The 22,798-nt window shown below is 33.3% G+C and overlaps 1 protein-coding gene across 2 annotated transcripts in view; it reads left to right on the top strand.

Annotated features, from left to right (window-relative positions):
• vir (VIR_N domain-containing protein) overlaps positions 1–22,798 on the top strand; it is a 346,195-nt gene that overhangs the window by 309,800 nt on the left and 13,597 nt on the right. For both annotated transcript variants that reach the window (XM_090377624.1, XM_090377623.1), the window contains exons 34-38: positions 258–415; positions 5,026–5,153; positions 12,044–12,120; positions 15,479–15,681; positions 20,010–20,193. In XM_090377624.1, the coding sequence (XP_090233750.1) occupies positions 258–415; positions 5,026–5,153; positions 12,044–12,120; positions 15,479–15,681; positions 20,010–20,193 (750 nt within the window). The remainder of the gene's footprint in view (positions 1–257; positions 416–5,025; positions 5,154–12,043; positions 12,121–15,478; positions 15,682–20,009; positions 20,194–22,798) is intronic.

Here is a 22,798-nt window from a genome sequence, read left to right as displayed (position 1 = left end):
TTGCATTACATTATATAATTCGATAATAATAATAAAATGGTAACTTTTATTATTACATAATAAAACTGACTGCTTTTGGTTTGTATGACTGCTCAGTTATATTAAAATATCAAAACATATCTTTATAACAAATTTTTTATAAAGATTAGTATTTAAAAAGATGGAGAATTTTAAAATTATCAGCTGATCTATAATATGTTGGAAAAATTGCTGAGAAAATATTATAATATTTAAAGTTATTTTTCTCTCTGTTTCAGAAATGTTAGAGCCCTTATTACCTAGTCCAGAAAATCAGTCTACTCAGTTTGCAGCCCGCCCTGTATTTGCTGTTGGAGAAACTGAAGAAGATCGTCTTAGTCCAGCATACTGGCTTGCTGTTCCAGGAGTGGAAGAAACAGATCAAGAGCCAGAACAGGTATATTAATCTTAACGTGTCACTGAAATTATATTTTATTTTAATATTATTTGAATCCTTTATTTATTTATTTATTTTTATTTTTTTTTTTTGATATATTGTATCTTCAACAAATATACATTATGGACCTATCTTGAACTGTAGCCAAATTCTGAATAGCATAGACAAACTATGAAATGTCTATATTTCTATTTAAAACAAACTTATTGCAAAATTCTTGGTCATAACTGGAATTGCCTGTCTGCATTTGTTCAAATTAGAATATTTCCTGGCCATGCCTAGAATGGGTTATATGTGTATAGACCATGTGTGTTGGGTTAAATTGTAACAAATAAAATAAGGGATTAAGTGTAAATAAAAAAAAATCTGGTATGTAATCTGGCAGGCATAATGAAAACTTCTTTAGATCACGACACCGTGATTGTTGTAATAAATAAAAATACTTATTTTTTTTGAAGCAGTTGTTTTTTCATTAGACTGTATTGCAGCTACAGAAATTATTGATCTATGATAACTAAGATGCATAATTTTTTGACTCAATTAAATTTTTAATTCATATTAAAATTTTTATATATATAAATCTACAGATGTCCATACCACTATTCCAGGAATAATGTAGATTGCAATCACAAAGATGGGATCATTATTGAAATTACACACCAGTCCACAAATGTTGGGGACATTTGTGGATCCGGCATGGCTGTCATGTATTGTGTGAAGATTTGCGATGTACTGATAATAGTCGAATCTTTGTGTTGATGTATAGATACGTCACAACTATGAACTTTGGGTGTGTCTTTTGTATTGAGTCACACTATGAAATTATGATAATGGCACACCATTGTCATCCAAGTTTTACTCAAAAATAATATTTTTCTCTGTTGAAGGATGGAGTCAGTTTTGATGTACATGACTACATAAACTTTATAGATTCATTAATATTATTGAGATTCATGATATCGTTAATATTCATTGATATCTTACATGACTACATAAATTTTATAGATTCATTGATATTATTGATAAATCTCTTTTATGAAGAAATCTTATAATTCACTTTGTAGAAATGTTTGATTATTCTTTTTTAAATGATCTGTTTCTGTAAAGAGTTTGTCATTATTTGTTCCCTTTCTATGGTAGAATATGAAATCATTACAGGGATTGGTCATATATAAATCCTCCAATGAGGTCACACAAGATAATGCTACATATACAAGTTCTGTTGGTGATCTTTCTCATAATTGTATGCCACTTCATGAAAGGTTTCCCCTTAGAGATTTATATCTTTGATTTAGAATCATAATTTATGATTTTTATTTTTGGAGTTTGTGCCATATGTTTTGCTTGGGAAATTTCATCCATGCTTGTTTGACAGTTTCATCCTCTTCATACTCAATATACTATAATGTACCAATCACACCATTTATCATTCCATCTACGTCTATATTTGCGGTAATCATATACAGTTTTTCCTTTAACAAAGAAAGTATATATGGGAGATCCACTGTTTCGGTCATTACAGTTTTATTTCTCATACTCCTCAATTGTTCTTCAGAATTGTGTCCTTGGTACACATCCTGGCAATAAATTCGTGAGTTCCTTCCTGAGATAAAACATAATTATTATAGTCATTAAGATCATTATTCTTTAGAAACAACTGAATACCATCAGGACATGACACACACCTTCTTTAGGAACAAATCTTTATTAGATAATTTTAAGTTCTTCAGAAGTTAATGCTTCTCCATTACCTATTTTTGTAAGTAATGCTGAGAAGTACTGTAATGAGTGCCATAATATTGGCCCGACCAACGAATTCTTTGAAGATTTATATATGGCTGTCACATGCACAGGAGGTAATTGGCATAAATATCCAATAATATATATGTTCACACCTCCGAATGAGAGTTCATGAATTCCTGTTATCTGCTTTAGACACATATCTATAATCTAATGAGTCTGCACTTATCATACTAATTTCATGAATTATAATCGCATGTGTATGTCTAAAGGCATTTCTATATTGTTGGAGGGTTTCATTAGCAAGTGGCTGGTTATTCGACCCACTGGATCATTTACTATTGTTTTCATATATACTTTTGACAGAATTTTTTTTTTTTTTTTCCCACGGAATGACGGAACTCACACTATATATACCGTATTTTCCGGCTTATGAGATGCACAGGCATACAAGACGCACCCTAGTTTTGGCCACATATTTTGGAAAAAATAATAACCCTTCTATTATCCTTCGATACTGTTTATGGCGAAACTAAGAAATGATCTTTTACCGACTGGTGTAAACAAATATGGCAACATAGCATGATACGGGACATAATCAGTGGGTAGGTATTAAAAAACTCCATCATAACAGGGTGTCCTGAAATTTATAAAAAAATTATTGATAAAGAAAATAATAATAATAAAATTAAATAAGTTAATATATTTTTCTCAAAATAATGGTATACGCTTGGGTAAATGTTCAACCAATAATGAAATGTTTGTTTCTGAAAAAAAGCTGACAGAAGTAATGTAACAGAAATTCTTACTCGCCCCAAAACAAATACGGGCGTCACTTTCTCTTTGTAAAAGACGGTTGGAATTGAAAAATCCCGATCCAGTCTAATATATATATGTATGGGCCGTCACTAGCATGGACGGGAACTTGCTCTCCCAGATTACCCGAGCTCCAACTATATTTTCTTCAATCATAATACTGTCTTTTCCTAAAACTACCATTTTTCCACACTCTGGGCTATTAGTGTAATATGAGGGTAGGATTGTCTATTTTTATTCTAATTATCTACTTTGCTTTGCCTCCAGTTAGCTAAATGGCTGTAATATTAATTATAAACAGGTTTTAAAGGAGGTTGTATGCATTTCCGCCTTTAACCTTTGTCTACGCTCAGCAATCGTCTTTGTTTGTTCATTTTTATTTTAGCTTCAGATTTATTTTTAGTTTCATTGTTCATACCATTGTCTCGCCCTCTGTCGTGTCAACCTTAAATTACATGCCGGCAATCTTTATATCCTTCCTCATATCTTAAATTTTACATTATTGCATATAATCCCCTCGTTTGTTGTTGTTGTTTGTTATTTAGTTTTTATGAGCATTAGCAACTAAGGCCATATTGCTCCGGGGATATGCGGTGGTCATTCCCTGACCTTTCTGCATCCTCTGTATTTGGTGGTTACGGGCTCGAACCCCGGTCTAATCAAGAATTGTGTGCTATGCACTGCTGCTCCTGCCCACCTGGTTACGGAGGCCCCCATGTATAATCCCCTCCATATTATATTTTGATCTAATGCTATTTTGCCACAGTATGTACTTTACGTTAGAAACAGAGGACACTATATTGTCGTCTTGTTGGACTATTCTGGTGGTTGGCACTTGGACACCAGGATTGTGCGATATATGACAATATATTCATGTATATATATATATATATATATATATAATTAATATTATTGACTTATTGCTTTATATGTATTCATTTTTTTCCTTCTTTTCTCACTTCTTTAGTACTTTTTACTTACTTCTTTCTTACATTTTACTTACCCTTTATCTCTACAACTTTTCTTTATTTCCCTTATTCCTACTTATGTGGTGCTTAATATCTTTTCTAATTATGAACTTTTTTTATTGAAATTTTTATACCTGTTACATTTAAAAAACAGAAATTTTTACTGAATGTTGATTGATTTAGTAATGAATAATTTTTTAATAAGTTGTAGCATTCAAAAATAATTTATACTTACATGTTTATATGCAATTTATAATATGTTATTGTACAGGTAGGGCGCAGCTTGAGTTATTATTATTATTATTAACTATATGGTGCAAGGAAGCCTGAGGCTTATGCTGCACCAGCCAAAAAAAAAAAAAATTTAATACCCCAAGAGAGAGAGTTGTTGTTATATGGTTTTTTTAGGAGCATTAGCAACTAAGGCCATATTGCTCCTGGAATATGCAGTGGTCATTCCCTGACCTTTCCGCATCCTCCGTATTTGGTGGTGACGGGCTCGAACCCCGGTCTAATCAAGAAGCGTGTGCTACGCACTGCTGCTCCTTCCCACCTGGCTACGGAGGCACCTGAGAGAGAGAGAGAGAGAAGAAAAGAATCACCAAGAAAGAGAAGAATGATAATATCCAGCTCAGGACCCTGGGTGTGCCAAGCCCATAATCACCAGATGTGAGGCCCCTGGGGTTTTTGTGTGTGGTTATTAGCAAACTAAGTTTTACAAAATGTATTGCTCTCATTATGAAAGCACGTTATTACAAGTTGCCTATTGGACTAGCACTTCAAATTAAAACACTAATCTGTGGCTTTATGGGTAACAGTTTGCATTTCATATAAATAGCAATGTACTTTTCCCATGGAATAGTGTCTCATTTGAAATGCTAGTGCAATACTGAGGCAACATGTGGTGACTTTCCTTCATAATATGGGACTGATGTGTTTAATAACAATCTTAATTTACTCATGATACTTTCAAAACTAGACATTTGCTGTAGTTTTATCTAAGTTATAGTTTATAATGTAAATGGTCTTAGCATGTTCAAATGGAGCCTAATTCCTACAGAAACTGATTGCCATTTCTTGCCTTAGGTACCATGTGATTTGATTACTATGGCTGATCAGTTTTGTCCAGAATTTGATCTTCGATCAAGTCTTGAAAAGCTTTCTCTCTCCACTGAAACTGATCCAGAAGTGAAAATAAAAAAGAAATCCTCAAGGTTAGAGATTTAGTTATTAGAAATAAAATGTTAAAAGGAATGCTTGGGAATGAATAGTGCTAATAAAAAAAATTACATAATTAACTGGCAGAATTTGAGATGTACTGATAGGAATATAATGTGATGTATGCATGGTTATTATAAGATGTTTACAAGAAACAGATGTGGTAACTGGAGTCCTATCAGCTGTTCACTTTATATATTATTTATTTATTATTTAATGCAGTCTTAATTTGTTCTTACCTAAAATTGAGACCTTTGTCCTAAATTTAGCTGAATAATGTATTATAAATTTTCCATGCTGGTTTTATCTTATTTGGTATGAATATCTCTCTTTCTCTAATTGCATCACTCATTTTTTGAAATGTTTGAGTTAGAAGTGCATACAAAGATAAGGTGCAAGTTTCATTCTTCAGCTTCATTTTATGCGTACACTACAGCTTGCTACAATTAACCAATCCAAATGTGATTTTGAACAGGCTAAGGAGTATAAAATTTCTTCTTGTCCAAATGGTAGTTGAGCATTGTGGACTGTTGTCAAAGTTAATAACCTCAACTTCTGTCCATCTATACGCCCATCCCTGTTACAACCTGATGGTTCTGTTGCGTCCTCAGCTAAAAATAAAACAATTTATTAGCACCCTATTTTTCTTCTAACTCTTGTGTTGATGTTCTTGGTTAACCAAGAACATCGACACAAGAATTCTTCTAAACATCCTTCTGGTCTTCTGACCAGAAGGATGTTTAGAAGAATTCTTGTGTCGATGAGAACAGAACCTGTGCTCTTGTTCTGTTTCACTTTCTTTCTTTCTTCTCTTCTTCCACTGACTGGAAATCCTATTCATAGTTTTGCTGACGATGGCACACTACATTCAAACTTCCAGTTTTGATATGATTACACTAGCCAACACAATTTTTACCTCCAAGAACTTAAATGCTGTTTTTAACCAAGTTTTATGTGTATATTTCAAAAATCACTATGATAGTTTCACATCACATCACAGTTATTAAATACAGAGGGAGTTACATTTTACCAAAATATGCCAATTTCGCATAATCTAGCCAGTAATGTATGACATGCTGATTTATTTTAACAGATATAAGCTAATTCTCTTAATTTTAGCAATTGATTCTGACCTCGGTTTTCTTGTGATCAACATAATCAGACTTAGGTTCTTAGGTTCAAATTCTGATGCAACGATTGAAGAGAGCACACTTAGTGTCTTTGGTGAGGATTTTTGTAGACTGAAGAACAGAAGAACATTATGTTGTGCAACATTGGAACAAGCAGAACGAGTTCATACCAGGACAATGTAATGTAAAATATATTCCTTTAGTGCAATCAAACAAGGTTCTTCTTCCACCTCAGCACATCAAACTTGGATTGATGAAAATCAAATCCTTTTCATGAAGAGACTAGATAAAGAAGGTAACAGATTTTCATACTTGAGAAGTGAATTTCCTAATTTAACATATGCCAAACTTAAGAAAGGAATTTTTGTAGGCCCCCAAATTAGGAAACTCCTGAAAGATGATGTGTTTGAAAGGAGGTTGAATTAGCAGCTTGGCGATCATTTAAGGCAGTAGTACATGGTTTTTTGGGTAACAGGAAAGAAGAAAACTATGAAATCTTGGTGTCTAATTTACTCAAGTGCTACAAAAACATGGGCTGGCCAATGTTGTTGAAAATTCATTTCTTTCATTCCCATCTGGAATATTTCCCCCCGAAAATCTGAGAGATGCAAGTGATGAACAGGGGGAGTGATTTCATCAAGATATTTCCATAATGTAAAAGCAGTACCAAGGTTGCTGGGATCCTGTAATGATGGGGGATTACTGCTTGTTCCTTGTGAGGGAGAGTAATCAGGAATACAAGAGAAAATCCCTTAGTAGCAAACATTGTTAAGGACAATTACAGGTATGCAGATTATATATTATTGAAATATAATTATTTCGCTATGATTTATGATGTTTTTTTCTGAAGTTAAATGAGTTATAGAGAACATATATTTTTTTTACACTTGTATTATACATATATCCATTTATTTTAACATTAAACGTTGGTACATCTTTTGATGTAAACATGATAGAAACTTTTTATGGTGATTTTTGGAATCAGCGTATTTATTTCCTCTAGAATCACATATTTTTTGTTGGTTAGTGTTATTAGTAGTGACTCTCAACGTAACAGAACTGTTAGATGGCAGTGATCAGTGTATTGATGGGAGATTTATATAAAGGTATATATAAACTGGTAAAGGGAAGGGATTTTGATTTTGCAAAGGTGAATGCATTGGTTTTAGACAGTTTTTAAATTCTTTTCATTGGGACCAACTAATGGTAACAAATGCTAAGTGGGAAACGTTTAGAGAAGTCAGAGAAGCTACTAAGCTCTTGGTATCAATTAAATGATACTGTTCAAGGTTTAGACTTAAATGGATGTTAGATGGATTGATGAGACTAGTGTCAGAGAAGGAAAATGCATGGGATAATTATAAATTATCAGGGAACACAGAAGTGTATTGTAAGTATAAACTAGCCTGGAATCCCTGATAAAGGCAGATTATGAGAATTATTTGACTATGAATGCAAAGAAAAGTAGCAAAGAATTGTTTGCTTATATTAGCACTAGATTGAAAGAGATGAACCACATTAGTCCACTGCACGCGAATGGCATAACTATAGATGATCTTTTTCAGGTTGCTGATGAGCTGAATAAATATTTTGCACCTACATTCGCCTGTGAAGAAGTTTTTAGGAATGAGAATACCAAGAAGTACACCAGGTTATAACTGGTAGATAAATGATTTCGTGATAACTTAGAAGAAAGTGGAAGAGAAATTGTTGAAGCTAAAAGTAAAAATGGCACCTGTGGATGATGGGATCTGATATATTAAAAGAAATAGCAAAAGAGGGAAGTAAACCCTTTAGCATAATTATGAGAGCATCCTTGGATTCAAGGAGATCCCATTGATTGTAAATGTGCAGATATCTTCCCAATTTATAAAGTGGGATGAAAGAGCAAAGTGAGTAATTGTAGACCTGTAGCCAAACTTCTGTGGCAGAAAATAATGGAGTCAGTGATTAAAGAAGTAATGAACTTATATGGCAATCACAACAGAGGTTTGTTAAAGGAAGGTCTCGTGTGACTGGTCTGATTAACTATTATGAGGTTGTCACAAAACAAATGGATGCAAAAAAATCGTTTTTACATTATATACTTAGTTCATTAAACCTTTTGACATTGTTCCACATAGAAATCTGCTGTACAGATAGGAGTAATGTGGCATCAGGGGCAAGTTTACTACTATGGATAAAGGGATTGTTGAGTGGCAGCAGATAGATTGATTATTAATGACTACTACTCTTCGTGAACTAATGTTATTAGTGGAATTTCTCAGGGTTTTGTGTTGGACTTCTTACCGTTTTAGGTACAGTGGATCTCCACTTTACAGTTGGTTCACTGTATGATCAAATCACTTTATGATGGCGTCACCATAATATAATGCCGTTCTTTATACGATATGTAGTAAGTGCCAGTCGTTGTGATCACATTTGCGAATTGAATTTTAATTCTATTAAATGCTGATTCTAATAGGCGAAAATAGGAGGAATATTATCCACAGGCTATAAAAGTAAAGATATAAAGCAGAAATTTACACTTTATTACCTTACCAATTAACAAAATGATATGTGAAAATTGGAAGAATATTTTCCACAGATTATCAAAATAAAAATAAATTTATGCTTCCATCATCATCATTCTACTCCTCCATTTGGCAGGGGTTGAGTCCCTATTTAGATATCGTCCTCCATTGTTGTCACTCTCCTGAATCTTGCATCGTTTTTTTAAAAATTTGAAAGCCTGTGTTTTCCTTTAGGCATTGGAACCATTCTCTTTTGGGTCTTCCTGGTGGTCTCTTATTTCCAATTCTTTCTGTCGGTACTACATTAGGCAGCCTATGTTGTTTCATCTGGTATGCTTCTGTACTTAGCTTAATTAATACATACTGTAATGTGCACATACTAACTAATTGATATTTCTGTTCACTGACTTTTTTTTTTTTTTTTTTGGGTTGTAAAATTTAAAGCAGTAAAAAATATTGTTAAGCACCAATGAATAACAAAGACTATGACACGCATAAATTGCAACTAACACAATTCGTGCAAGTGAGATACAGAGTAACAAGTTTACCAAGCTTAAAAAATAGGAATGAAGAGAAGATTCTGAAAATTTATTTATGTTTTCTAGATGATTGAAGAGTTCATGAAAGGGGAAACACATTTCACCATAATAACGTAAAAACCCAAAGAATTCTAGCTATCGGTATTATCACAAATGCAATAAGATCGAGTTTACTACCTATTTATAATGCACTAACAGAAAGTTCAATAAACTGGAAAGTGCAAATTGTTTTTATTATTTTATGGTAGTGACCTCCAGAAATGTGCTTTAGAAAAATATCACAAAGGCATTCAAAATTGATTCTTATAACCGAACATATAATAATGATGAAAGTGTAGTGCATTTTAATGATTTGAATTTTTGAAATTCAATTCTATAAAGCTGCTGATTCTACTAACCAGCGATCATATTAATTGTGCATACTTATTTCACTTTGTCTCCAACCGCACAACGTGGTCCTTCCTCTCAGCCAATAGCAGCGTTTGTAAACATGTTGGCCATTTTGTTTTTTCACTCTTTAGTTGAAGTGATTTGTTTTAATCAATATATTAGTTTTAATAAATTTTTTTAATCAACATGTACAATTTCCATTATAAAAATCACCTTTTAGACAAATAAATACTTAGTTATATAGCAAAAATTTCAACTTCTGATTGAACGAATTACCAAAAAAGTGTGTTATTGGGTTCACATTACAATATTTTCACAATACGATGGTGTCTCTGGAATGGATTAATATCATAAAGTGCGGTCCACTGTATTTATTAACAATATTAAGCAAGGCATCTAATTCATGTTTAAGTTTGCTAATGATAAAAAAGCTGGTAGTGGTTAGTAATGGTAATCGGGGTATGCTACTTGAACAAGACCTGTATAAATTAAGCAGATGGGCTGAAAGGCAGCAGTTGAGGTTTGATAAGTTCAAGGTAGCATTAATTCCAGAATAACACACCAAGTGAGTGGTACCACACTCATAGTGATGGAGAACAAAAGAAACTGAGGTAATTGTACAGCCCTGCAGTTTTACGAGCAATGCAGATGGGTTTCCAAAAGAGGCCATGAGGTTTCTACCCATGATATATACACATTTTGCCTGCAGCAACAAAGAAGGTGATTTTTATTTATTTATTTTTTTTTTTTAAATCATTAAAAGCAATTTTTGAGCTGTGTCTTGTGTACTGTATACAGTTTTGGAAGCCTTATTTTAGGATGGATGTGTATCCGTTGGAATGGGTGCAGAGAAGAGCAACAAAATTAGTCAGGGTCCAAAAAGGGTTTTCTTTCCAAAAAAGATTTGAGTTCTGCAAATGCAGTGAGATCTGATTAAAGTGTTTAAATCTTAAATGAATTAAATAAACTAAATGCTGATTGTATCTTTAGTCTTTCTTGGATGACAAAGACAAGGCGACACAAATTTCAATTTGAAATGGATGGTTGTAGAATAGATGTGTGAAGGTTTGCTTTCAGTTAAAGAGTTATTGATTGTTCCATCTGGTGTTGTGGAAGTGGATAGTCTAGTCTAATATAATCTAATAATTTGTCTAATCCTGCTTTAAATTCATTTAAAAGCTGAATTAGACAAATTATTAAAAGGGATGGACAAAAGACAGGCATTGTCCCCTTTCTATCCCAACTGATACTGTATAAGTTTGCTTCCTTGCATTATTTTGCTACTGCTAATACTAAATGCACACAAATTTATTAGGTGCGACAATGAAGTTCCCAGACTGGTGCAGTAAAAGTATTATAAGCACTTTAATTGAATCTTTACTTTGCAGGGGCAGCAAAGTAAATCTTTACTTTGCTTCCCCTGTAATTGAATCTTTACTTTACAAGGGCAGCTCAGTTGATGATCAGTCATTTGTCTTGAATATGAGCAGATACATCATACACTTGCAAATTTAAGTCACAAAATTAAATTTTTTTTTACCTTGAAGGCTTTAAAGTACTTTTTTTTGTTATATTTCTTTCAAAAGTAGCCATAAGTATCTTTCATGCAAAAGCAATGTCAAGTCTATGGACTTTATAGTATAAATTATATGAGGCTGATTACAGCTGACCAGTGATTGGCCTCATATAATTGTTAGAGCTTCAATTTCAGTAATTTAGTTATAACACAATGAAAGTTTTCTAAAAGAATCAAATTACATGTAGTTGATATGCTTGTTCCAGTATTGTAATTATTCAGATGTCTTCAAAGATGGAGCTGTAATCATTTGTGCATTTTATTTTTGATGCAGATCACACAATTTTAAGCATATATACAAGGCATGATTTTTAAGTATATTTGATTTTTAAATGGAAACATCAGTGTCCAGTTGATAGTGTTGTAAAGAAACACTGCAGAATTCATGTTTGTTTACACAAGTTCTACTCTGTTCTGCTGTGATGCAAATATAATATATTGTCATAACTATGACACCATAGTAATTTGCATCAAAGTAATTTTCATTAATGTTCAAATGGGGAGAATTTATAACAAACATTCTGCTTTCTCTCATTTGTTCAGATGGAAAATAATAGAATATCTATGTTATAAACTTTACACCTTTGAAGTGATATTAAAATAATTCCTGATTTCTTTCTGTTAATGAATTTTTATTTCTAAAATTTCAGAATTGTCCCCTTAACTGTTATTTTGTTGTTATTTTTGCAAATGGAAGTAATCTGATAGGAATGTCCACTTATTTATTTCTCTTTTCAGTAATGGCTTAGGGAAACGAAAGTATCAACCCCTAGTTAATCCTAGTAAGGCTGAAACCAATAGTAAAAAGCCATTCAGTAAGTGTTAATTCCTTTGAATTCACTATATCTTAAAAAAATTCAAGTTTAAGGTTATATATGTTTATACAGAATTCTTGTATAAGTAATCCTGAGCTTACTCTATTTTGACCTATATTGATTTACAGAAGTGCAGCCTGCAGTTCTTTTTATTATAATATTTTTAAAATGTGTGTGTTTGTGAGAGAGAAAGCAAGCAAGCAAGCACCTGTCTAGATTATATATCAATTTATTTAAATTATTAGATGTAACTGTTTTATATACATTCAGTGTAAGAGACTACTATGCCTGTCTTGTACAGTACAGCAAAGCTAGAGCAAAAGATATATTCATTTTTTTTTTAAATTTTGCACCGACTTCATAACCAAAATTTTATATATTTGCAAGCATATTAGTATAATAATTTCTATCCTAAAACCTTCTAATATATGATCTCTAATTCCATTGTTTAATTAATTAAACATTATGCAATCACAGTATACATTTTTGCAATTTTATTAGAATGCTGGTGGTATGTCCTCAAGTTTCAACAAACAGTATCTAATGCTGTACCGTGTAAAAGTGGGATGTGAATTGATGTTACTTAGGCCAAGATTATGATTGGAACTAAAAGCATTAAATAAATAAAAGCATGAAATTAGAAAAATGAAACAAGATAAAATAAAATACTAAATAACAGCATGAAATAAAACTAAATAAACAAGTACTACTGCCTGTATACATAGATAGGCACTTAGCAGGGACCAACACCTACACCAGTGTACAAGTAATTAGCAACACTACTAGCTGTTTCTGTGAACCTCATTCCAGTTTTATATTATGGTAAAATATAATTGATAACATCTAAAAAAGAGGGAGAATATATCACATTAAAATAAAATATAAATATAATATTAACATTGGGGAGGGGGCTGTAAATTTTTTGCAACAAACTGGTATAAAGGTGCCTTTGGTCAGTCTGCCAGATGGTAACCTGATTAAATGATAAAAGAGATGATATTTAGACCAGTGTTACTAGCACATATTTTTTTAATTTCATGTTTTTATTTATTTAATGCCTTTAGCTTTGTATCTTGCCTTAAGTAAAATCAATTCACAGCTCACTTTTATACAGTATGATGTTAGATACTGGTTGGTGATACCTGGGTATATAAAATTAAGGACATAATTCTAATGAAATTGTGAAAATATATATATGTACATATACACTCAGTGATCACTGAATATATGTATACATTCAGATGACCACCCCATCCGTAATGGACTATGCCGCATAGATCATGGTATAAAAAGCTGTGTTAAAGCAGTGGTAATTTGTATCTGGTCATCAAGTTAAAGTGATAAAATAGCAATTATGGGATGTAGTAAAGATATCATGGGCATGATTGTTGGGAGTTCATGTGTCAGGTGTTTCCATATCAGAAACAGCACATCTTGTTAATTGCTCGTGGTCCACTGTAGTATACAAAGAATGGTGTTGAACAGGTCAAACCACCTCCTGCTAACAGACTGTAAAGGATAATGCAAGGTGGATGTTTGTGGTGAGTGAAGAGTGCAGTGCATTGCATGGGCTCAATGGCAGGTCTCTGTATTGTGATGTCAATTGTCACACAGTGACAGTTGACATCACAATACAATATTGGAAATGTAAGAATAATATTCCAAATGATGATGTGCCACACGCTGAGACATGGGGTTACACAGCAGACAATACAAGAGACATCCTCTCCTTCCCATTGATCATTGTTGATGGCAAATATTGTGGTGTCAACAACATGCTGGTTGGACATCATAGGATTGGAAATGAGTTTGCTGGTTAGATGAGTCTAAACACCTGGTGTAGCATGCTGATGGGCACCTTCATGTGTGGTGCAGGCAACATGAGTCCATGGTGCCCATATTTTATTTTTTATCTTTTTTTTTATATTTTTTATTTATTTATTTTTTATTATTATTATTTTATTTATTTATTTTTTATTATTATTATTATTACTATTATTTTTTATTTTTTTACTTTTTATTTTTTTTTATTTTTATTTATTTATTTTTTTTTTTTTTTAGGCCCTTGCCACTGAAATCTTAGGAAATTAGGTGGCAGGGCCTGCCAGAGTACTTACTTCTAATGCGATCCCTCTATGCCTGACCTGCCTCCTCGAGGCTAAGTGTGGGCAACGGGGGGGGGGGGGGGTCCCACTAGGGGCCCAACGGCTAAAAGGTCAGAGGAACAACACAACATGACACTACACAACATAAACATGTACCTTACACTTTTCAAAATCTCTGGCCTTCACAGTGTTCTGTGTTTCACAAACAGAGTACACAACACGGAGATGGGGGAAACCCCTGGGGCCGTTAGACATTGAACGCTTTACACTTTGTGCATGGTGCCCATTATCCAGGCAGGTAATGAATAGTGGGCACCGTGCATGATGGTTGCTTAATATGGGACATGGGTTGATGGCAAGAACTAGGACCTCTGGTATGAATGTACCAACATTTCATTGGTGAGAAATTGGTAATCTACATTGCTTTGCAAGTATAAATGTTAACTACCTCCTCAGAATGGGAGCTCTTTTTACAACCAACTTCCACAAAACTGTTACTGATTGCTGTTGCAGTTTTGCTGTAACTGACTCCCACAACAGCAGCTGGGTTGTAGCTTTGTGGAAGTTGGTTGGAGCAGTTCCAACTCTGGGGAAGCAGATTAGAATTATGTCTGCAAAACATCAGTGTACATCATCATCATCATCAATTTCTTCTTCCTTTCTCTCTTTGTATATTCAAAAGAGTGTAAATACTGATTTTTATAATCCACTAAATAGATTACTCATGTATGTAGAGTTGTGTTTGTCATTTCATTGCATTACATGAGCCTTTCTCTTGCCACCATGAGATGATGGCACCATTAAAATAGCCGTAGCAGCATTACTTCATGGCAAAAAACCGAAATAAATAAGATATATTAATATATTCATGCCCTAATAGGAAGGTGTGATTATTTTCATAGTGCAATTCCCCATTGTAACTCATTTGCTGTAACAAAACATATTTTTATTTTTAAAATTGATGACTGTAAGAAGCTTTCTCCTTTTTATTTTCTCCCACAAATCATAGTTGGCTAGATGATCTGTGCTAAACATTCAGAAGTTCTAAGAGAGCTATATAAATGCATTTGCTATACAAGTCAGCTTGTCTACAAACTATGATTCCACTTTTATGAGGTTTTGGTGTTAAGATAAGGAATAATAAACTTTATGTAAAAAATTTTACCAAAGTTAATTTTCTACAGATTTTTTTTATAATTATGACTGAATATTAAATTCAATAGTGATATACTCAGTTTAAATTTTTTGTTTAGTTGCTCCTATGAGAGGAAGAGGTTTTGCAAGAGGTGCTGTTCATTCTAATAGATCTAATGATCCATTTAGATCTAGACCACCTAATACAAGTCGTCCTCCTTCAATGCATGTGGATGATTTTGTGGCGATGGAATGCCATCAACATCATAATCAGCAACAGATAATACCTGCTCCACCTCCACCACCTAAAAGATCATCGAAGGTAATATACTTTTAAATAAATGGTTATTTATATCATTAATTCTGTTTATCCTCATGATAAATAAAATGAACCATGAGATTAATGAAATTTAAGGATAAAAAGTACATTCCTAGCCTACAGGAATTTGTTAAGATTGTCGTATTGTATAAGTACCAGAAAAATTCCCCTTTGGGTTTGAAAAACTCAGTAAACAAATAACTCCGAGAGTTTTATTAGTGTTCTCTAGTGAGAAAACCCTTCGTTAATACTTTAAATGAAAAATCATTATAAAACTGCAAAAAAAAAAAAAAAACTTTGAGAACTTCAGTATTATTAGATCATAAAGGATGAAGCCCTACAAAACTTTCCCTTGAAAGTATTTAATGAAACTAAATAGATTATTTAGCCCAAAACTTCCCATTTCCAATTGGGTTCAAAATAAGATAAGCCTTACCTTGTTTATATAAATATAACATTAACCCAAAATAATTGTGAGATTATTGTTGAATAATTTTATTCAGACCTGATATCAACTTAAAATGCTTTAAAATTAATCACAACAGTTATCATCCAAATCTGTTTAACCCAGTTGGTGCGGTCAATATATGAAAAAAACTTTGAGAACTTCAGTATTATTAGATCATAAAGGATGAAGCCCTACAAAACTTTCCCTTGAAAGTATTTAATGAAACTAAATAGATTATTTAGCCCAAATAGATTTATAGATTAATTAGCCCAAATAGCCCAAATCTATTTAGCCTAAATAGATTATATCAGCCCTTCTGGTTCTTTATTCACTATTTTCCTCCATGTGATATTTTTTTTTATTAGACCTTTAGTCTTAGCTGTACTAAACCCTCTTTCTTCTATTGTTTGCTTGACATCATCATCCTTCTATTATCCTTCATTTTTGCTTTGAATCTTTCTTTGTACATCCATTTTGTCTGCTCAGTGCATCTTTTTTTTTTTTTTTTTTTTTTTTGTTAGTTGTTGGCGCATCAGTTTCTATGGCCATAATGCACCTCCCAAAGTTTTTGCATTTTACTGTGATCGAAGCCCGAGGCGGGAATTGAACCCGCGACCTTTGGGTTGCCAGGCATGCACTTTACCTACCTGGCTAGCCCAGTCGGCGCATCTTAAATTTGCTTCACTTACCTCTGATTGGATGTTAGTTACCAAAGGCTTTTTCTTATTTCCTCATTTGTAGTATACCATTTTCCTATTACATCCATTTATTTTTCTTAATCTCATTTCTGAAGATTCTAATTTTTGATAAATTCCTCTTATTTTTATTTATTTATTTATTATTTTTTTTTAAGTTTTGCTTTTGCTCCAAATGAATTTCGAGCAAAAGCAAAACTGTTTATTTTTATTATTTTTTTAATGGTGCATTTAAATCATGTGAAAACTAAGGATGATGGTCTCAAATTAATAAAACATGTTTTTAAGCTTGACATTGTAGCTTCAGAAGTCAGGAAGCATTCACCTCAGCTGGAAAGCAGACATGAAGAGCACCAATTTCAGATATTTACTGTGGAGAATTTAATCATGGTTAATGAATTTGTAACCAAAAACCATTTATTTTCTTCTGTCAGGTCTGATGCATAAATGGTGACAGAAGTGAAATTATGTCAAAAAAAATAATGGGCATTTATCTTTCATAGTTAGGCACAAAATTTCCCAGTCATCACTGTAATTTTAAAGAAATGTTCCAAAGTTGTGTTCAATCAGATTCCAGCTGGAAAACAGTTCTGTATTAAAAGTTTTCTGGGTTCCAGTTTCTAAAGGTTGGCAGGTGTATGTGCCTTTGTAAACCATTTTGCTTCTACTAAATAGCAGATTCTCATATTATTTATAAATAATATGAGATAAATTTATATATAAAGCTTTGCATACCACCTTTCAGATGTGGTTAAAATCAGAACCAGGGTTTTTAAGGCAGAACCAGACCAGAAATCATATAATAAGTATAATCTCATTGCTGATGTATTCTGTGCATTGCCTTCTTGAATGTTTTAGTGCATATATTTAATGATTATCTCGAGTGAGCATGCTGGTACATATTGTGTACCAGCACCCTTACTTAAGATTGAACAGAGGGTTGCTCACCTTGCGTGTGTTGGCACTCTGTCTAAAGTCGAGAAAACATGCATATAGGAACACTGCCAATTATTATTTTTTTTCTTTCTTTTTTTCTTTTTTATATGAACAGCATTGTTCATTCGGAATCCATACTTGACAGCCAAATCATTAATCAGGCCTGCTGTTTGAAAATTTGAAAGCAGTTAAGAGACTCCATTCATTATTTAAAGGAAGGATCTTTGGTCAACTGAATTCTTTGCCACAACAGTATATAAAGCCTTGAATGGTTTGAGCATGCTCAATGCTGATGAGATGCTTCCTCTTGCTCAGAATAATAACCTGAGAGGGTATAAATTCAAATTAAGGAAAGACAGTTGTAGGATAGATATGCAGAAGTTTGCCTTTAGCCAGCAGGTGGTTGATTGTTGGAACAAACTTCCGTCGTTGTAGAAGTTGATAGCTTAAATAAATAAATTCAAGGCAGAACTAGACAAACATTTAGAGTGAGTGGATGGGTGAAATGAGAAAGGTTTTTTTTTTTTTTTTTTGGCTGGTGCTATATAAGCTTGCTTTCTTGCATCACGTGCCTTTACTAATGCTAATAAATAAATAAATCTTTATTATTGTGGGATAGATGTTACACAGAAAATACAAATAATTACCCAACATAGCATGTAGGGTTTAACAATATAGATAGAGGATTATGCTAGCTCACGGTAAGCCAATCCATTTTCTGGTGCAAGAGATTAAGAGACCAATCTGTTCAATTATCCACTTTATGCACCATATTTAGTCTTACAATTCTTTTTCTTTTTTTTTTAAGTTGAAAAATTTAAATGAAAGGAAAAAGATTTTTCAGCACAGGTAACATTAAAGAGAATTTTATAGTGTTGTAATGGATATTTTCAGAAGAAAGGTTCCAGAAATGAAGTTCACACACACACGCACACATATATATATATATATATATATACTCGTTATAACGGTCAAACATGGTTATAACGAGCATCAAGGTACCTACAAAATTTCCTCGTTATAACAGTTACTCAGTATATCAGTGACGAGTTAAATATACTTCCTATTTTTTTAAATTCTCAATAACCTCATAAAAATAAAGATTCAAGAAAGAAAAGCAATATTAGAGAGAAAAGGCAAATTTTTCCACTTCAGCCTTCAAGATTGGACCGTCTGTTGAAAATCCAGCACTTCTTTGTATATTGAACCATTGAAGCAATGCTTCATCGCCGTTTGTAACCTCACGCTTTCTAATTTTTATTTATTTATTTTTTTGTTATGTTCTTTTCCAGTGCCAATATGTAAACATGTTTATTCTTCTTCACTGTCATTACTGTTGAAGAGGATGAAAACTTTACACACTTCATTTTTTGCACCACATTCTAATTCACAAATAATTTCGACTTTTTTGCGAATTGAGAGAGACTTTCTTTTGTTAGTAGACATGTTTCCGAAGGAAGGGTTCATTCTAACTGATTTTATTTAAAATGACAGTAAAGTGATCTGTGTACAAAGTTCTTAGAAGGCCCGTTTCCAAAGTCCTGAAATAAATTTATGGTTCAGCGAATACAAGACAATCTCAAATAGGGTAATGGAACAAGCGGATGGTAGTGCACTATTGTATAGCTCCCCGTTCCCAAAAGGACAAGGTCCTGAACCGGCAGCTAATCCGATGCGATGCGAGTGGTCATAAAAGCTAAGTTGCCCTTTTCATTTTTGCCTATTCTCAGAATTGGGTTTTTTCGACTACCCAAGCAATTAAGAATGTTTGCATAGTTACCAAAATTTATATAGTATATCCATGTAGTACATTCATTATAACAGTGAGAAATTGTATGGGAATATGCGTAAATTAAAATCATTATGGCTTTTTGCCCATTACAGCCATGATCTCGTTATAAGTTCTGATTACTGTAAAATTATTCCCCTTTATGGTTGAACCTTGTTTTTTAAAAATTTATTTGGTAAGTCTAAGTATTAGTACTTGATTGTTTTTTTTTTTTTTTGGTAGTTGTTGGCACATCAGCTTTTGTGGCTATAATGCACCTCCCAAGGTTTTTGCAGTACTTTGATCCAAGTACCGAGGCGGGATTCGAACCCGCGACCTTTGGGTTGCCAGGCAGGCACGTTACCCACCCGGCTAGCTTGGTCGGCTTACTTGATTGTTTTGTTGGTATATATGATAACAAATGACTACACTTTTGTTATAAAAATTTTTGAAAATAATTTTATTCACTTTTCTGTTATTGTAGGAGAGTTCCAGAGGAAGAGGAAGAGGCGGAGGAGGTGGTGGAGGTGGGGGAGGAGGAGGAGGCGGTGGAGGAGGAGGTGGTGGCGGTGGTGGAAATGGATTTGAAAGTAACAGAGTTTTTGGATCTACTAGGGGACGTTTCTTTAGTCCTCCTGGGTCATATGGTAGAAGAGATGCTACTCGAGGTGATTACTTAAAACATTGCCGTATATCAGTAGTACTACTAAAATTTAAGTTTTAATTAAGGTATTTAGTTTGCTAATTTCTCAACAGGTGCATGGGAATGGTGGACTTTGTTCCATCCCCTGATGATAACAAAACCTTTTACTGCTCAGGAACAGTCTGGCTAGTTCATGATGAGATGGTACTTTTTCAGAATAGAATAAATCATCATTCAGTATGTTGAAGTTGCACTGCTAGATTAACTTCAACCACTAACAGTGCTTGAGATGTTGCCAGATCAGGTCAGTTGGGCTAAAATCAGTTAATATCCAAAAATAAAGTGAATCAGTACTGCGATATGATAAATTCACAGCAAGAGTGATCTTTTATTTCATACTTTAATTCTTCTATTCTTCTTTTTTATTAGTTATTGCAGGCAAAGGAAATAAATCCTTAAGATACCACCGATCCTCATACTCCATTGGATAAAGTTAAATAACCACTCATTTTTCCCATGTTTGAATTGACTTCTGGTCTGGAAATGGGTTAGCTATTGTTTTTGAAGTTATTTCCTTTGAGAAATTTTGGAGAGATTTTGGTTTGTAAGGTTATGGCTAGTGGACCTTAGACTTAAGTAGAAGATAATTTTCTAAATAAGGGGGAAAAAATTCTTATTTTTAAAGTGCCAATTAATGAAAACAACATTGTTTATATAGCATACCATTTGTATTTGTTTGTTATTTTGGTTTTTAGGAGCATTAGCAACTAAGGCCATACTGCTCGGGGATATGCGGTGGTCATTTCCTGACCTTTCCGCATCCTCCCTATTTGGTGGTCACGGGCTTGAACCCCAGTCTAATCAAGAAGCGTATACTACGCACTGCTGCTCCTGCCCACCTGGCTATGGAGGCACCACCATTTCTATTTGACCAGAGGAAAAATTAATGACAAATAATATACAATCACATTATAAGTTTTTAAGGGTTGGCGTGAAAAAAATTCTGCACGAGACCAGTATTTTCTAGTTTGTAATATTGCCTTGCTGATGCTTCCATTTAATGAGTCCCTTTATTTCTTATCCAGTTTCTTATCCAGCTTTTGGCTCAGTCAGTTAAAGAAGGCTTAAAAATGTATTTTGACTATTTTTTTTTTCCCTCTCCAAATAAATTTGGAGAGAAATAAATAATAAATTCCAAATAAATGAAAAGGACCTGGGGTAATTTTTCAGTCAGATATGAAGTTTTCTGAGAAGCTTATGGGGTCTTGTCAATTATATACAGGAATTCTGTAAGCAGGGAGATAAGGAGATGATTCTAAATAAATGAAAAGGACTTGGGTTAAATTTTCAGTCAGATATGAAGTTTTCTAAGTACTGCATACAGGCCTGAAGGCCTCATTTTAGGAAGGATGTAGAGCTAACTGGAATGAGTATGAAGGGCAATGAGATTGGTGAGAGGAACAAAGGGTTGCTCTTACCAAGAACTGCTTAAGTTCTGCAAATTTCAATATCTGGAGACTAGGTTCCTGTGAGGTGATCTGATTGAGGTGTATAAGGCCTTGAATGGTTTGAGCAAGCTCAGTGCTGATGGGATTCTTCCTCTTTCTCAGATTACAAACTTCAGGGGGCATAAATTCAAATTGAGGAAAGACAGTTGTAGAATAGAACTTTTAGAGTGAATGGATGGGTGAAATGGGAAGGTGTTTTTTTTTTTTTTTTTTTTTTTGCTGATGCTGTATAAGCTTGCTTTCTTGCATCATATGCCTCTACTAATGCTAATTTGTTTAATGCTTTCTGAAGTATATACCTATATGTTTTGCCAAGTACTTTTGAAATAATGAGTCTGTTTATCCATGGACTGTCTTAAAATCTCCCAGTACTTGCTGCCTTCTCAGTATTACAGTCAATACAGTAGTAATACACTGGATACAGTTTATAATAGATTGCAGCACAAAAATATATTTTAAAATTGGAGAAAGATGCACCTGTCAGTCACTGTTCTCAAATTTTGGCTTATAAAAAACCTGAAATTCTCTGGAATTCAAATCCAGAAATTGATGAAACTGAATCAAGTTTAGAAAGTAAGAATAGAGGTGGAAGATAGTATTAAATGAGAGAAGAAGTAAGGATGAGTAATAAACAGACACATCTGTGATGGAAAAAAAGTGGTTAATATGATAGTGTTCTTATAAATATTAAGTTGAAATCATTAATATATATACACTATGTAGATTGTGCTGTTTTTCAAGTTGCATGCCTTTTTAAAAAGGACAAATGTCTGTGGTTGAAATCTTTACTTAGTAAACCAGTTTCTTTTAAATTTTTAAAGTTACTTATAGCAACAGCACTTGGACTGCAAGTCTAATAATTGTTATATCTTATAGTGATAAAATAAAGAAAAATGCATGGATTTAAAAAATATTAATGGAAAAAGCACTGGAGGAGAAATATACTTTAAAAGTGAACAAAGCACAAAGAACCCAGTGGTATCTCCCTTAGACACTTGATAGATAAAAGAAGCAGCTAAGATCACTTCATAAATCCAGAGAACTGGTGGCTATGCTAAAGTTTGAGCATAGCTGCAAGTTCTCTGAATTTACAACAGAGAATCTATCTTTTCATCTCAATTT

The sequence above is a fragment of the Mastigoproctus giganteus genome, chromosome 7 (genome assembly GCF_048544385.1).
Source record: "Mastigoproctus giganteus isolate SK-2022 chromosome 7, ASM4854438v1, whole genome shotgun sequence".
Classification (NCBI taxonomy): Eukaryota; Metazoa; Arthropoda; class Arachnida; order Uropygi; family Thelyphonidae; genus Mastigoproctus; species Mastigoproctus giganteus.
This window is presented reverse-complemented; position numbering and strand designations above follow the sequence as displayed.